Source organism: Chiloscyllium punctatum, chromosome 12 (genome assembly GCF_047496795.1).
Source record: "Chiloscyllium punctatum isolate Juve2018m chromosome 12, sChiPun1.3, whole genome shotgun sequence".
Taxonomy (NCBI): domain Eukaryota; kingdom Metazoa; phylum Chordata; class Chondrichthyes; order Orectolobiformes; family Hemiscylliidae; genus Chiloscyllium; species Chiloscyllium punctatum.
This window is the reverse complement of record NC_092750.1, coordinates 67,988,319-68,003,935: the sequence shown is the minus strand read 5'-3', so window position 1 is coordinate 68,003,935 and position 15,617 is coordinate 67,988,319. Positions and strand designations below refer to the sequence as shown.

General features: G+C 40.9%; 1 protein-coding gene across 2 annotated transcripts in view; it reads left to right on the top strand.

Moving 5' to 3' along the window:
* The first annotated feature begins 1,238 nt into the window (after positions 1-1,238).
* The window catches only part of nicn1 (nicolin 1), a 29,245-nt gene continuing 14,866 nt past the window's right edge, over positions 1,239-15,617 (top strand). The window contains exons 1-2 of one of the 2 annotated variants that reach the window (XM_072582703.1): positions 1,239-1,378; positions 8,784-8,928. In XM_072582703.1, coding sequence (XP_072438804.1) covers positions 8,797-8,928 — 132 coding nt within the window. In that variant the 5' untranslated portion in view covers positions 1,239-1,378; positions 8,784-8,796. Of the gene's footprint in view, positions 1,379-8,783; positions 8,933-15,617 lie in introns of both variants that reach the window. The other variant, XM_072582702.1, reaches the window with a different exon arrangement.

The window sequence follows — 15,617 nt, the reverse complement described above, 5'->3', positions numbered from 1 at the left end:
TTTTCTACCCTGTAGTCTTATCAGTCAAGGACTTATTCTTCTCTGTCAGAGTTAGTGGTTTCATCAATCAAGGACTTGTTTTTTTTTCTACTCTGCTCACAAAATGTCAGCATTTGCACAATTTAAATTATCCCACTTTTGAGTGTACAAATGTTCTTACAAAAGAAGCATGTCTTGTCCTTTATTATAGAGAAGCATGTTTTACCCCACCCCTATGGCTCTATTCCCCTTAGTCTTTAGGGTCATGCACATCTTAATTGTTTGAACTGAAATCACCTCTCACAGTAAGCAAATTAACAAAGTTTACAGATCAGCAGTCAAGGCTTTGGCAGATTAGCACTAATTGCCAAAGTGTTTAGACTCTAAAGAAAACTGAAAATGCTTGAAAGCCATTAGCTTCACTGCTATATTGCATGAGCAAAGCATAACTACATTGATAGTGACGAATTGTGCTTGTTTTTCAACCACTTAAAAGGGAGATTGAAGTTTTGAATTGATATCCAAAAACCCTCACATTTGTCACAAAGCACAAGAACAGTGAAATCTAGCTGAGCTCCAGCTCAGTCATTCCAGGTAATTCCTTTAGGAGCAAAGTGTTTTGCATCCGATTTCAGACAGTTTACGTCACATTTGTTTCCCCCATGGATTTTTAAATATTTATACTTTAGGAATCTTGCTGGTTAACTATAATGACCTGTTTCTCAGGCATGCAACTTTACGACAGCCTTTTTAACCAAGCATTTTTTTGCAAACAAATGTTTCTTCTTCAGTTAAATGTTGGATGAATTTTAATTCAATTGTTGACTAATAATTCAATGCTGTTTTCACATTCGAAAAGCTTAGCTTTGGAAGTCACTCTAAACTGAGCTCTGCTCGTAAAATCTATGGACAAGCTTGACAAAGAAATTAATTTCGGTATTAGTGTAACTAGACGGGTGCCACAACACGCCATCGCGTGAAGGACTTTATTATATGTAATCGATGGCGTATTAAAAATAAACTCTGTTCAACACATTAGCCCTCTCTATCCGCCGACGCTTGTCTTCGTATCTACACGTGGGATGGGGCGAACCCTCTATTTATAGACGGTGGTCACGTGTTCGATGTCACGTGCAGCGTCGCGCCTTTTCCAACGGCCCAGCCCCACGTGACCTCCCGCCCGCTCCTCGGAGGGAGCAGTGGAGAGTACGCACTGCGCCATGCCGGATTGAGCACGTAACCCCGTCCTTGCGGGATGACGTCATCGGTCGCTATGGTCGCGCGTCGCTTTGACCTTACCTCCCTTCTTTGATCCAGCAATCCTGGTTCAGTTCAGTTCAGTTAGAATTGGGAAATAGTGGTTGAGAGTTTACTGTCTTCCGAAATTTGTAAAGCGACGGTAAGGATGTGTGGTTTTTTTTTCTCTTTTAACGAAGCCTTGTCATTTCCTCAGTATGTAGCTACTGGGGGAGTTAGGTGAGTTTTGGGCCTAGTCCATTCTGATCAAAGTGGTCATTGTCAGCCTATTTTGTTCTTTTAAAAATAAAATGTTTGTTATGTAATCTATGGCCAACAGAATTTTCAGACGACTGGATATAAAATAGAGATTCCTCTGCCTGATACCAGCAACGTTTGCCCGAGTCCTATATGTATTTGTTTTTTTTTAACCTTTTTATTTTGTTTTCTTGCACATACATAACTGGAAAGATGCCTGACCCTTCAGCTCTGAAAATCACCGTGTGGGGGAATACGTATACTGGGAGTTTTGGAAAAAAAAGTTTGGTTGCAAACTGAATTTAATTGAAGCAAATAAAAAAACTGGCAGTAGGATTGGTAATCTCTGCCAAATGGTTGTAATGACATCTATTTGCTGATGGAAGTGGGAAGAAAAATATACAGCACTTGTTTAATGTGTTTTCTGGTTATTTTATGCGCTCGGCGTCTAAAACTAAGCTCTGCATGTCCATCTACCTGTCTACATGTTTGGAGTTCACATTTTCAAATTAAAGAGTAATGTACAGTATATGTATTAGAAGTGTTTATATGAAGCTATGTTACAGATTCAAACAAACAATAAACAATTTCTCCTCAGTCAGCAAGCCAGAAAACACTTTTCTTGGATCATTATGTAATCTCGCATCAATAAAGAGTTGGTTGGTTGTGGTTAACCTCTTAGTCACCTGTATGCGCACTTCACAACTGTCCAGTTAAAATCTGATGGATGAGGTACATGTTGCCTATTTATTGTCTTTTGCCTGTTCGGCTTTTGCTCTGCCTATGATAATAATCAGCCATAACTGTACCCAGACTTTCCAAGCCTTGAGTAATCTCACAATTCCGCTATGAAGGCATTACAGCATCACAGATGAATATAGCATGGAAACAGACCCTTCGATCCAACTCATCCATGCCTTCCAGATATATGAAATAAATCTAACCCCATTTACCAGCATTTGCCCCAGATCCCTCTAATTGGAGATAGTGAGAAATGTAGATGCTGGAAAGTCAGGGTCAATAAAATGTGGAGCTGAAATGTGCAGGTCCAGCAGCATCAGAGGAGCAGGGCAGCAGATGTTTCAGATCGGAATCTTTAATCAGGTCCTGATGAAGGTTCTGACCTGAAACATTGACACCCCTGCTGCTTTAGTTGCTGTGCTTTTTCCAGCTCCATGCTTTATCGGCCATATGTCTCGAAACTCTTGCTATTCGTATAGCCTTTCAGATGCCTGTTAAATGTTCTAGTTGTAGCAGCCTCTACCACTTCCCCTCATAGCTCAATCCAGACGCACACCACCCTCTGCATGAAAAAGTTGCCTCTGAGGTCCCATTTAAATATTTCCTGTGTCACTTTAAACTCCTTCCCTTCAGTTTTGGACTTCCCTACCCTTGGAAAAGACATTGTCTATTATCCCTATCCATGCTCCACATGATTTTATAGCCTCAATAAGGTCACCCCCTCAGGCCTCTGACACTCCAGGGAAAATAGCCCCAGCCTATTCAGCTTCTACCTATACCTCAAACCCTCTAAACCTGGCAACGTTCTTGTAAATCTTTTCTGACCCTTTTCAAGTTTCACAACATCTTTTCGATAGCAGGGAGTCCAGAACTGAGCGCTATTTTAAGAGTCCTAACCAATGTTCTGTACAGCTGCAATGTGACCTCTCAGCAACTATACTCAATGTACTGACCAATAAAGGAAAGCACACGAAATGGTGCTTTTACTATCCTATCTACCTGAGATTCTGCTTTCAAGGAACTATGAGCCTGCAGTCCAAGGTCTCTTTGTTCAGCAAAGAGGACCTTACCATTAAGTGTATAAGTTCTGCCCTACCAAAATAAAGCACCTCACGTTTATCTAAATTCAACTCTATTTGGCACTCCTCGGCCCATCTGATCAAGATCTCATCGTACTCTTAAGTAACCACTTTCGCTGTATACTACACCTCCAATTCTGATGTCATCTGAAAATTTCTTACGTTCCCATCCAAATCATAAATGATGAAAAGCAGCAGACCAAGCACCGATTCACCACTGTGATACACCACTAGTCATAGACCTCCAGTCTCTAAAGCAACCTTCTACTTACCACCTTTTGTATTAGATTAGTTTAGATTCCCTACAGTGTGGAATCAGGCCCTTCGGCCCAACAAGTCCACACCGACCCTCCGAAGAGTAACCCACCCAGACCCATTTCCCTCTGACTAATGCACCTAACACTATGGGCAATTTAGCATAGCCAATTCACCTGACCTGCACATTTTTGGTCTGTGGGAGGAAACCGGAGCACCTGGAGGAAACCCATGCAGACTCATTAGTAGAAAGAAAAATAGTATGAAGGAGTTCACCTGTCAGATATAGTTGGACTGTATCTGAAGTGTAGTCTACAGTACAGTATTTAGTAAGTTCAGAAGCATTAGTGACATTGTCGCATTTCTGCTTACAAAGCTTAGTATATTGTACACTGTCTTCTTTTCCACTGCATCACTTCAAATCTACCAGATTTTTATGTAATTTCCATTCAAAATCTTTCAGCGTTATTCTTTACTGTTGGTGAAATACGGATGTTAGTCTGTACTGAAACAACTAAAGCACAAGCAGAACATTATGTCTCTAGCAAAATCATGACAGTTGGCAGATCCAGCAGATATTGAGTGCCCTCTGAACTCTCCATTTAGATAGACAATGCTACATTAATGTGCCTCGCATTTATGTAGTAATACTTGAAACCATTATTGGTCTTAACACATCTATCTGCCTTTGTGCGTGCCTACCACAAAGTTCTCTTTAACCAATGTTAAAAATGCTTTGAGCTCTGAAGAGCCAGCCTTTTAGTTATCCTGTTGCTTCCAGTAAACCTATCACAGGTAAAAGTGAATAAAGGTTTCCAAGGATGTGCTATGTTATTCTGTATGGGGCATTTTTTTTTTGTTAACAAATTTGGAATAGGAATCACCGCGAAGAGAGCAAAATAGACTGTGTTCTATAAAACATAAAATGGCTCGTTAGAAGTTGACAGAAACAAGTACCTGGTACACTTCGGCAATGATAAAATGTGTAAAGGCAGTTATCCACAAAAACTGCAAAGGCCATTTGTTTCCAAGGTAGCATATCAACAATCTTCCTTCCTAAGGCCAATCCCACAATAAAACTAGCTGTTGAAAGGAATAGTCACAGTCCCATCACTTCAAATCTACCAGATTTTTATGTAATATCTATTTTTATGTAATTTCCATTCAAAATCTTTCAGCGTTATTCTTTACTGTTGGTGAAATATGGATGTTAGTCTGTACTGAAACAACTAAAGCACAAGCAGAACATTATGATAATGTGAGATATTAAACACTTAGATCTGTTCGCTGAGCTGGGAATTTGTGTTGCAGACGTTTCGTCCCCTGTCTAGGTGACATCCTCAGTGCTTGGGAGCCTCCTGTGAAGCGCTTCTGTGATCTTTCCACCGGCACTTGTAGTGGTTTGAATCTGCCGCTTCCAGTTGTTAGTTCCAGCTGTCCGCATCTGACAACCGGAAGCAGCAGATTCAAACCACTATAAATGCCGGAGGAAAGATCACAGAAGCACTTCACAGGAGGCTCCCAAGCACTGAGGATGTCACCTCGACAGGGGACGAAACGTCAGCAACACAAATTCCCAGCTCGGCGAACAGAACCACAACAACGAGCACCCGAGCTACAAATCTTCTCTCAAACTTTGAACGCTTAGACCATTTTAACTAACTATTGTGTAAAGGAGAATAATTACTAAAGCTCAAATCTTGAACTAAGCCACACCTCCCCCCACCCAAGTAAAGCCAGCCCCCTTTCTCATTTTCTTCTGGTCCTTAAAATAACATAATTTTAATGCATGAAACAAGTTATTCTGTTTGTAAATAACTACAGTTTTCATTGTGGCTCAAGTGGTGCAAGCCTTACCTTGTGAATGGTGTTTATCAGCTCAATTGAAATTGTGGTGTAGTCATTTTTCAAATGTAAGGTATCGCAGTTCAGCATAGTATTCTCTGCAATCATAACCCATAGATAAGATCATACTTCTATGGCAATAACCTCTACATCTGATTTCCCTTTTCCTTTGTGTCGGCCACTGCTGTATAAAAATCTGGCTAACATGCACAATCATTGAGCAAACCATGGAGCAACCTGAAGACAAACAGGAAATATTTCTGTTGAAATATAAAAACTGAAAATGCCAGATATATTCAGCTGGAATTCTTTTTGTCAAGAGAGAAATGGCATTAATGTTTCAGATTGATGATCTTTTATTGTAACTGGGAGCATTGGAAAAATAATAGGTTTTAAGCAGATAAAGGTGGGCAATAAAACAAAAGGCAAGATCTATTATGGAAGACATAACACCACCCCATCCTTTAAAATTATTAAATTTCTGCTTTATCTCATTTCTGAGGAAGGGTGATCAACTTGAAGCATTAGTTCTGTTTCTCTTTCCACAAATGCTGCTAGTTTTCTGATTATTTCCAACAGTTTATTGATTGTTAGTTTATCTCTTCTCCACATTCTGCCCCTTAGCATCATCATCCAAAAGCATTGCATCAGTTTTCAAATGCTTGATGGTGCCACCAGGCGAAAGTGAAGACTGCAGATGCTGGAGATCAAAGTCAAGATTAGAGTGGTGCTGGAAAAACACAACCGGTCAGGCAACATCCAAGGAGCAGGAAAATCAACGTTTGAGCAAAAACCCTTCATCAGGAGCCTGATGAAGGGCTTTTGCCCGAAACGTCAATTTTCCAGCTCCTCAGATACTGCCTGACCTGCTGTGATTTTTCCAGCACCACTGTAAGCTTGACTCTGTACCTTGCCACCATCTCTTGACTACCTCAGATTTGCCAAGTTCTCAGACTGATTTTCTGACATTTAGTACTAGATGAAAGATATTTATTCCATTTAAAGTTGGGAAGACTAAGCTTTTGTTTGCGATGCCATTCCACAGATTCTGTTGTCTGGCAATTATCTGAGATTAAGCCAGTCTGTTTGCATCCTTTGAATCACATTTGCTATGAGATGACCTGCTGTCATATTCACAGCATCACTTTAACTGCCTATTTTCACCTCCATAATATTGCTTAATGTTATTGCAAGCGGGACAGGGAAGGTTCACAAAACTGATTCCTGGGCTGTGAGTTTTGTTATATCGTAAGAGGCTGGGTAGGTCAGGTCCATGTTTTCTAAAGTTTAGAAGAATAAGAGGTGGTCTCATTGAAACACCCAGGATGGCAGAGGGGCTGAACCGTACAAATACTTAAATATTGTTCAAAAAAAGAACTGCAGATGCTGGAAATCAGAAGCAAAAACAAATTGCTGGAAAATCTCCGCAGGTCTGGCAGCATCTACGGAGAGAAATCGGAGTTAAAATTTTTGATTCCAACCTGAAGAAAGGTCATATTGACCCCTAAAGTTAATTTGGGTTTCTCTCCATTGATGCTGCCAGACCTCCTGGGTTTTTCCAGTATTTTCAGTTTTTGTTTGTGAAATATTGTTCCACTGATGAGGGAGCCTAGAACACAGGGCACAGTTTCAGGATACAAGGCCTATCACTTAGGACTGAGATGAAAGAAATTTCTTCTTTGCATCAGAGAGTTGTGGATGGTTGATCATTAAATTTATTTAAACTTGTGTTTGCCTTCGTGGAATTCGGGGAAATGGAGAGCAGGCAGAAAAATGGAGTTGGCGTTCAAGATCCATCATTATCGTGTTGATTAGCAGAACAGGCTCAATTGCCACACTGGTTTTGCTCCTATTTCTTCTCTCTTTATGCCACTCCTGTCTCTTTATTTGCATTTCAGTCACCTCCTGGCTGGTTTCCAACAGTTTGCTACCACAAGCATGAAGTTTTCAAAATTCCATCATCTGTCTTAACTCTCATCAACTCCTATTCATGTTTCAGCGCTGTTCTAACAGCTCTCATTCAATCTCAGTTCAGCATGCCTTCTTTTTGAAATTTTGAAATACAGCCTTTATTACAAATGATTAGATTAGATTAGATTACTTAGTGTGGAAACAGGCCCTTTGGCCCAACAAGTCCACACCGACCCGCCGAAGCGCAACCCACCCATACCCCTACATTTACCCCTTACCTAACACTACGGGAAATTTAGCATGGCCAATACACCTGACCTGCACATCTTTGTGACTGTGGGAGGAAACCGGAGCACCCGGAGGAAACCCACGCAGACACGGGGAGAATGTGCAAACTCCACACAGTCAGTCGCCTGAGGCGGGAATTGAACCCAGGTCTCTGGTGCTGTGAGGTAGCAGTGCTAATCACTGTGCCACCGTGCTGCCCACTAAATGCCTTCATTTATTAAATTCTCCCATATCTCGTAACTTACTGGTAGCCCCAGAACTGTCTAAAGTATCTACACTCCTCCAATTTTGTCCTTTTGAAAATGTCTAATTTCATTTGCTCCAACACTGCCTAATAGTTGCCCAAATTCTAAGTTTGCAGTTTCTTCCTATCTCACCATTGCTCTATCTCAATTTCCTTCTTTGAAGTTTCTCCTCAAAACCCATCTCTTTAACAAACATTCGTGTGATCTACATTTCCTTATGTGTCTCTGTAGCATTGTTTTGTAATGCTACTGTGTAGTTCCTTGGCATGTTTTACATTAAGTGTGGCGCTAGAAAAGCACAGCAGGTCAGACAGCATCTGAGGAGCAGGGAAGCTGACATTCTGGACGTATGCTCTTCATCAGGAATGTGATACTTTACTAATGATAAAAGCAGATTGAGGGAAGACGTCAAAGATAGCTAAAGCTGTTCAAGCCATGCATTTAAGTCACGTGACTAGGGTTCTGGGTTAAGTCACTTAAATTAACAAGATTCGTCTGCATCTTGTCAAAAAGCTTTGTGTGTTTTAGATAATGAAATATGGAATGATTCGTCCCATCTCTGGCATAATGGGTTTTGGCATAATGGATTTGGTATGTCCTCTGGTTTATAGTAGCCAACTTGCACCTGGCAAGTGTCCATTTTGTAAAACAAAAATCAATGTTTTGTTTAAAGGATCCTCTTCATGCCTTCTGGAAATCAGTTATAATTGAGGCTTTTGTTTTGGAGCATTTATTTTCTGCTCTATTATCTCAAGCATGCTTTGTAGGTAATGTAGATATAATATTGAATAGTCTTTCATAAAAGGCTAGAGGCTTCAAATTATAATTATGAAATTGTTCTAATGAAGTAATTTGAAATTGTTAAATACTATCCAATTGTAATGTCAATCTTGCACTATTTCACAGATCTCATTTGGCTACATCTAACACCAATCTCCTGTTCTAGGCACACAGCTAAAATGGCAGATGAAAGCATTGCATGTATAATCAAAAGCCCAATTGCACTACAGACTGGCGATGTGAGAACAGACTTGGCAAAACCTGGAGTGTATGTTATTGAGGTGACTTTTCCACGGGAAAGAATCATAAATGTATGTAAGTCTTGTGCTTTTCAAACATAATTATTAATGGACAAAACTGAAAATGGAAATATTAATACCTTTATACTCCATTTTAATGTATATGGTTAGGCAGATAGTTAGACAAATTAAAGAAGTAGCATGTGCTTGGGAGAAAGTAAGCTTTAAAGAGGTTCTTGAAAAGAGAAGACAGTCTGGGTAGTTTAGGGAGGAAATTTAATAACAGCAATTGGACAAAAATATGGGCAATGAATGAAAGGCCAGATGCAAAGGAGCAGAGAATTCAGAAAGTTGGACGTGGGTGCTGGAAGGATTAGAGGAAGTGGGAAGAGGTTGATTATTTATGTAGACATAAAATATTTCTTTTTTATCTCCAGCATGCCTGCTTGGTGCAAATTAGTCTGTAGGAAAATTACAAAATACAACAAATGAAAATAGAATGACTAGCGCAGAACAGGCAATTTCTCTCAAGCTTCCATGCTATTGTTTATGTTCTGATTAGGCACCCTCCAATCTTTCCTTACCTAAACCCATTGTTGTAACCCTCTTTTTCAATCTTCCTCATGCTTGCCTAGCTTCCCCTTAAATGGAAGTAGACTGTGTGTATTCTTGCCAGTGGGTGAAGCCATTTTTCTGAAAAACTGTTTTCTCTTGTGGGAGGGCCTAATCTAGGGGATACAGTTTAAAAATAAGAGGTCGCCCATTTAGGATGGACATGAAAGAGAAGTTTGTTTAGGTCATGAATCTGTGCAATTTATGTCCCAACAGCAAGGTGAAGGCAGTGACTTTGAACATTTTTAAATCAGGTGTATAGATTCTTGACTAAAAATATAAATAAAACCACCACAGTCCCACAGGCTGCTTTCCTGTTAGAGAGGGACAACTGGTGATGAGTTTAACCTGGGGGTCATCACACATCTGGCAAAGTTGAGAAGGCAAGGCCTTCATGGTGACCTCAGTCAGTATTTAACCCACGCTACTGGTGTCTTCTGCATTGCAAACCAGCCATCAAGCCAGTTGAGCTAACCAACCTACCATGGGTGCTCTCTCATTAGACAGTGATGAGCGCTTTAACCCAAGGTTTATCATGCCTCAGGTAAAGAGAAAGGTTGAGAGGGAGAGACCTTATGGTGACATTAGTTGGGGCAAGAATTGCTGTTAGTGATATTTTGCATCATAGACCAGCCATCCAGGCAACTGAGCTGTTTGTAATGTGGTTGAATTGTCCAATTTGTTAGCTTACAGCCCAAATCATTTGATTAGATTATAGGGGCTGCAGCAACATGCCCCATCAAGAGTTCCAATCTACCAGCTACACAGGAATTGTCCTGGAAGTTTAAATTTGTGATGGGCAATTAACCTCAATCTGGAAGACCCCAATAAACTCTCCAGTTCTGAGTTAAAGTGGAGACTTTTACTTACTTGGAACATTATTCAGGAAATGTTGAAGGGATTAAAATCTGCTCTAACTTCCGGGTAACTATAAAATTGGTAAGCACCTGACTCACCGTACATCTCTATGACACCAATGGCACTCTTCCCCTCCATCAGATTTCTGAATATTCCATTCCAACTCTTCACCCATTTACCTAACACACACACCCAACACATTCATCTTATAAACTGACTGTCTCTCTAATGCTTCAGTGAGATATTGAGACCATTTATAGTTCTTTATTTACTGAAATAGTGTAGTTGATGCTATTAAAAAGATGGTTTGACATTACAACAATTCAGCTTGATTGAACCTTTCCTGTAGATTACGTAAGCCTCTAGCATCAGAACTTGGGCACAGAAATGCAGAGCATAGATGCAAAAGAAGAAGGTCGGTGAGAAATTAGCAATGCAACATTGATTACTGGTCTGGAGAGATTTTGGCCAATAAACCAGAGTAACTGCTAATGTGTTGCTGCAGGCGGAGGAAATCCAAGTTAATTTGGTTATGTCAGTTTTTTGTTGTGAAGATTTAAAGAATCCTAAACCGTTCCAGATTTGGGCAGGTTGAGCATCAGTTTTCTGAGTTTTGAAAAAGATAGAACTTGTACAAGCCAAACAAGGGAGATGGGGATCTGAGGGCAAATCCAGAGCAGGGTATAGCAGGCAGAAAATTAGTGAATGATAGTGAAAGATAGAGGATGCAGAGAGTATAAAATCTATAGTGCAGGAATTTGGCTGTATGAAAAGGTATATATTAAAAGCAGAGACAGGGACTTTATCACTGCACTGCAAAAGCTCTAAGTGGGGCCTAGCATTACTAAGAATCAGTTACAGCTGTGAGGACAGATGATGTAGAAAATTAAACATCAAATGAGACTATGGGTTGAGCTCTGAAACTAGGGGCAGCCACATTGCTGAGCATGCACTTTTAACTCCCAAGTATTACTTTCACTCCCAAGTGTGAGAGAAGCAAACGTGTAGGAAAATTTGACTGCAGAAATAATAGTGATAATATTTAGTGACTTCAATTACCTAAATATCAACTGGGATACAAATAGTGTGAGGGGCACAAAGGAATCACAATTCTTGAACTGCATTGAGGACAATTATTTTAGCCAGCAGATAATCCCAATGAGAGAGAGCACAATTCTCGGTCTAGTTTTAGGAAAATAAACTGGATAGGTGGATGTAGTTTCAGTGAATCACCATTTTTGGAGATAGTAATCATAATTATATATATGAAATACGAGAGGTGTACTGTGTTATCACAATCTCCATGATGTCTGATTAGTCAGTTGAGGGTGCGAATGAGAAGGCTGTCTACCAGTAAGTATTATTTAAGACAAAGTTGCATTAATATTTATGATTTATGTTGTAAATCAAGTATAATTCTGATGTCATAGAGATGTACAGCATGGAAACAGACCCTTTGGTCCAACCCGTCCATGCCGACCAGATATCCCAACCCAATCTAGTCCCACCTGCCAGCACCTGGCCCATATCCCTCCAAACCCTTCCTATTCATATACCCATTCAAATGCCTCTTAAATGTCGCAATTGTACCAGCCTCCTCCACATCCTCTGGCAGCTCATTCCATACATGTACCACCCTCTGCCTGGAAAAAGTTGCCCCTTAGGTCTCTTTTATATCTTTCCTCTCTCACCCTAAACCTATGCCCTCTAGTTCTGGACTCCCTGACCCTAGGGAAAAGACTTTGGCTATTTATCCTATCCATGCCCCTCATAATTTTGTAAACCTCTATAAGGTCACCCCTCAGCCTCTGACGCTCCAGGGAAAACAGCCCCAGCCTGTTCAGCCTCTCCCTATAGCTCAAATCCTCCAACCTGGCAACATCCTTGTAAATCTTTTCTGAACCCTTTCAAGTTTCACAACATCTTTCCGATAGGAAGGAGACCAGAATTGCACGCAATATTCCAACAGTGGCCTAACCAATGTCCTTTACAGCCGCATCATGACCTCCCAACTCCTGTACTCAATACTCTGACCAATAAAGGAAAGCATACCAAATGCTGCCTTCATTATCCTATCCAACTGTGACTCCACTTTCAAGGAGCTATGAACCTGCACTCCAAGGTCTCTTTGTTCAGCAACACTCCCTAGGACCTTACCATTAAGTATATAAGTCCTGCTAAGATTTGCTTTCCCAAAATGCAGCACCTCGCATTTATCTGAATTAAACTCCATCTGCCACTTCTCAGCCCATTGGTCCATCTGGTCCAGATCCTGTTGTACTCTGAGGTAACCCTCTTTGCTGTCCACTACACCTCCAATTTTGATGTCATCTGCAAACTTACTAACTGTACCTCTTATGCTCACATCCAAATCATTTATGTAAATGACAAAAAGTAGAGGGCCCAGCACCGATCCTTGTGGCACTCCACTGGTCACAGGTCTCCCAGTCTGAAAAACAACCCTCCACCACCACCCTCTGTCTTCTACCTTTGAGCTAGTTCTGTATCCAATTGGCTAGTTCTCCCTGTATTCCATGAGATCTAACGTTGCTAATCAGTCTCCTATGGGAACCTTGTCGAATGCCTTACTGATGTTCATATAGATCACATCTGCTCTGTCCTCATCAATCTTCTTTGTTACTTCAAAAAACTCAATCAAGTTTGTGAGACATGATTTCCCATGCACAAAGCCATGTTGACTATCCCGAATCAGTCCTTGCCTTTCCAAATATATGTACATCCTGTCCCTCCAGATTCCCTCCAACAACTTGCCCACCACTGAGGTCAGGCTCATCGGTCTATAGTTCCCTGGCTTGTCTTTACTGCCCTTCTTAAACAGTGGCACCACATTTGCCAACCTTCAGTCTTCCAGCATCTCACCTGTGACTATCGATGATACAAATATCTCAGCAAGAGGCCCAGCAATCACTTATCTAGCTTCCCACAGAGTTCTCGGGTGCACCTGATCAGGTCCTGGGGATTTATCCACCTTTAACCATTTCAAGACATCCAGCACTTCCTCCTCTGTAATCTGGACATTTTGCAAGATGTCACCATCTATTTCCCTAGTAAATACTGATGCAAAATATTCATTTAATATCTCCCTCATTTTCTGTGGCTCCACACAGAAGGCCTTGCTGACCTTTGAGGGGCCCTGTTCTCTCCCTTTGGATTCTCCTTAATTCTATTTGCCAAAGCTATCTCATGTCCCTGTTTTGCCCTCCTGATTTCCTTCTTAAGTATACTCCTACTGCCTTTATACTCTTCTAAGGATTCACTCGATCTATCCTGTCTATACCTGACATATGCTTCCTTCTTTTTCTTAACCAAACCCTCAATCTCTTTAGTCATCCAGCATTCTCTATACCTACCAGCCTTCCCTTTCATCCTGACAGGAATATACTTTCTCTGGATTCTTGTTATCTCATTTCTGAAGGCTTCCCATTTTCCATCTGTCCCTTTACCTGCGAACATCTGCCTCCAATCAGCTTTCGAAAGTTCTTGCCTTATACCGTCAAAATTGGCCTTTCTCCAATTTAGAACTTCAATTTTTAGATCTGGTCTATCCTTTTCCATCACTATTTTAAAACGAATAGAATTATGGTCACTGGCCCTAAAGTGCTCTCCCACTGATACCTCAGTCACCTGCTCTGCCTTATTTCCCAAGAGTAGGTCAAGTTTTGCACCTTCCCGAGTAGGTACATCCACATACTGAATCAGAAAATTGTCTTGTGCACACTTAAGAAATTCCTCTCCATCTAAACCTTTAACACTATGGTAGTCCCAGTCGATGTCTGGGAAGTTAAAATCCCCTACCATAACTACCTTATTATTCTTACAGGTAGCTGAGATCTCCTTACAAGTTTGTTTCTCAATTTCCCTCTGACTATTGAGAGGTCTACAATACAATCCAGTAAGGTGATCATCCCTTTCTTATTTCTCAGTTCCACCCAAATAACTTCCCTGGATGTATTTCCGGGAATATCCTCCCTCAGCACAGCTGTAATGCTATCCCTTATCAAAAATGCCACGCCCCTCCTCTATTGCCTCCCTTTCTATCCTTCCTGTACCATTTGTATCCTAGAACATTAAGCTCCCAGTCCTGCCCATCCCTGAGCCATGTTTCCGTAATTGCTATGATATCCCAATCCCATGTTCCTAACCATGCCCTGAGTTCATCTGCCTTCCCTGTTAGGCCCCTTGCATTGAAATAAATGCATTTTAATTTATTAGTCCTATCTTGACCCTGCCAACTCTGACTGTTTGACTCATGTCTGTTCTCAGCTGTGTACCCATCTCAGATCGATCTCTTTGCTCACTATCTCCCTGGGTGTCCCCCCCCCTCCCCCCTTACTAGTTTAAATCCTCCCGAGCAGATCTAGCAAATTTCCCTGCTAGTATATTAGTCCCCTTCCAATTTAGGTGCAATCCGTCCTTCTTGTACAGGTCACTTCTTCCCCAAAAGAGATTCCAATGATCCAAAAATGTGAATCCTTCTCCCGTACACCAGCTCCTCAGCCATGCATTCATCTGTTCTATCCTCCTATTCCTGCCCTCACTAGCTCATAGCACTGGGAGTAATCCCGATATTACTATCCTTGAGGACCTCCTGTTTAAATTTCTGCCTAACTCTCTGTGATCTCCCTTCAGAGTCTCAACCTTTTCCCTTCTAATGTCATTGGTTCGATGTGTGTGCCCCTGCATTACATTTGTATTACTTAGTGTGTTTTTACATTGATATGTAGACCTCTTAATCAGCCAGCATACTTCTGGTCCCATAGGTGCCAATTAATAAAAGTATAATTAGATTCAGCATGATTATGGAAATGTTAGAACAAAGGTCCAAAATTGGAAGAAGGTAAATTTTACAAAATTGAGACATAATATGACAAAGGTTGACCTGAAGGCTACTTGAAGGAAAGTCACTGACAATTCAGTGGAAGACATTCAAAAGCCAAGCTTTTGAGGCACGTTGATGACCTGTCCATACGAAGAAAATGGGTGGGACTACCAAATTTAGAGTCCCCTGTCATTCAGGGGAAATGATGGCCTAGTGGTATTATCGCTAGACTGTTAATCAAAAGACTCAGGAAATGTTCTGGGGGCCTGAGTTTGAATTTCACCCTGGCATATGGTGGATTTTGAATTCCAATAAAAAATCTGGAATTAGGGATCTAATAATGGCCATGAAACCATTGTTGATTGTCAGACAAACCCATCTGGTTCACTAATGTCCTTTAGAGAAGAAAACTGTTATCCTTACCCTGGTCCAACCTACATGGGACTCTAGT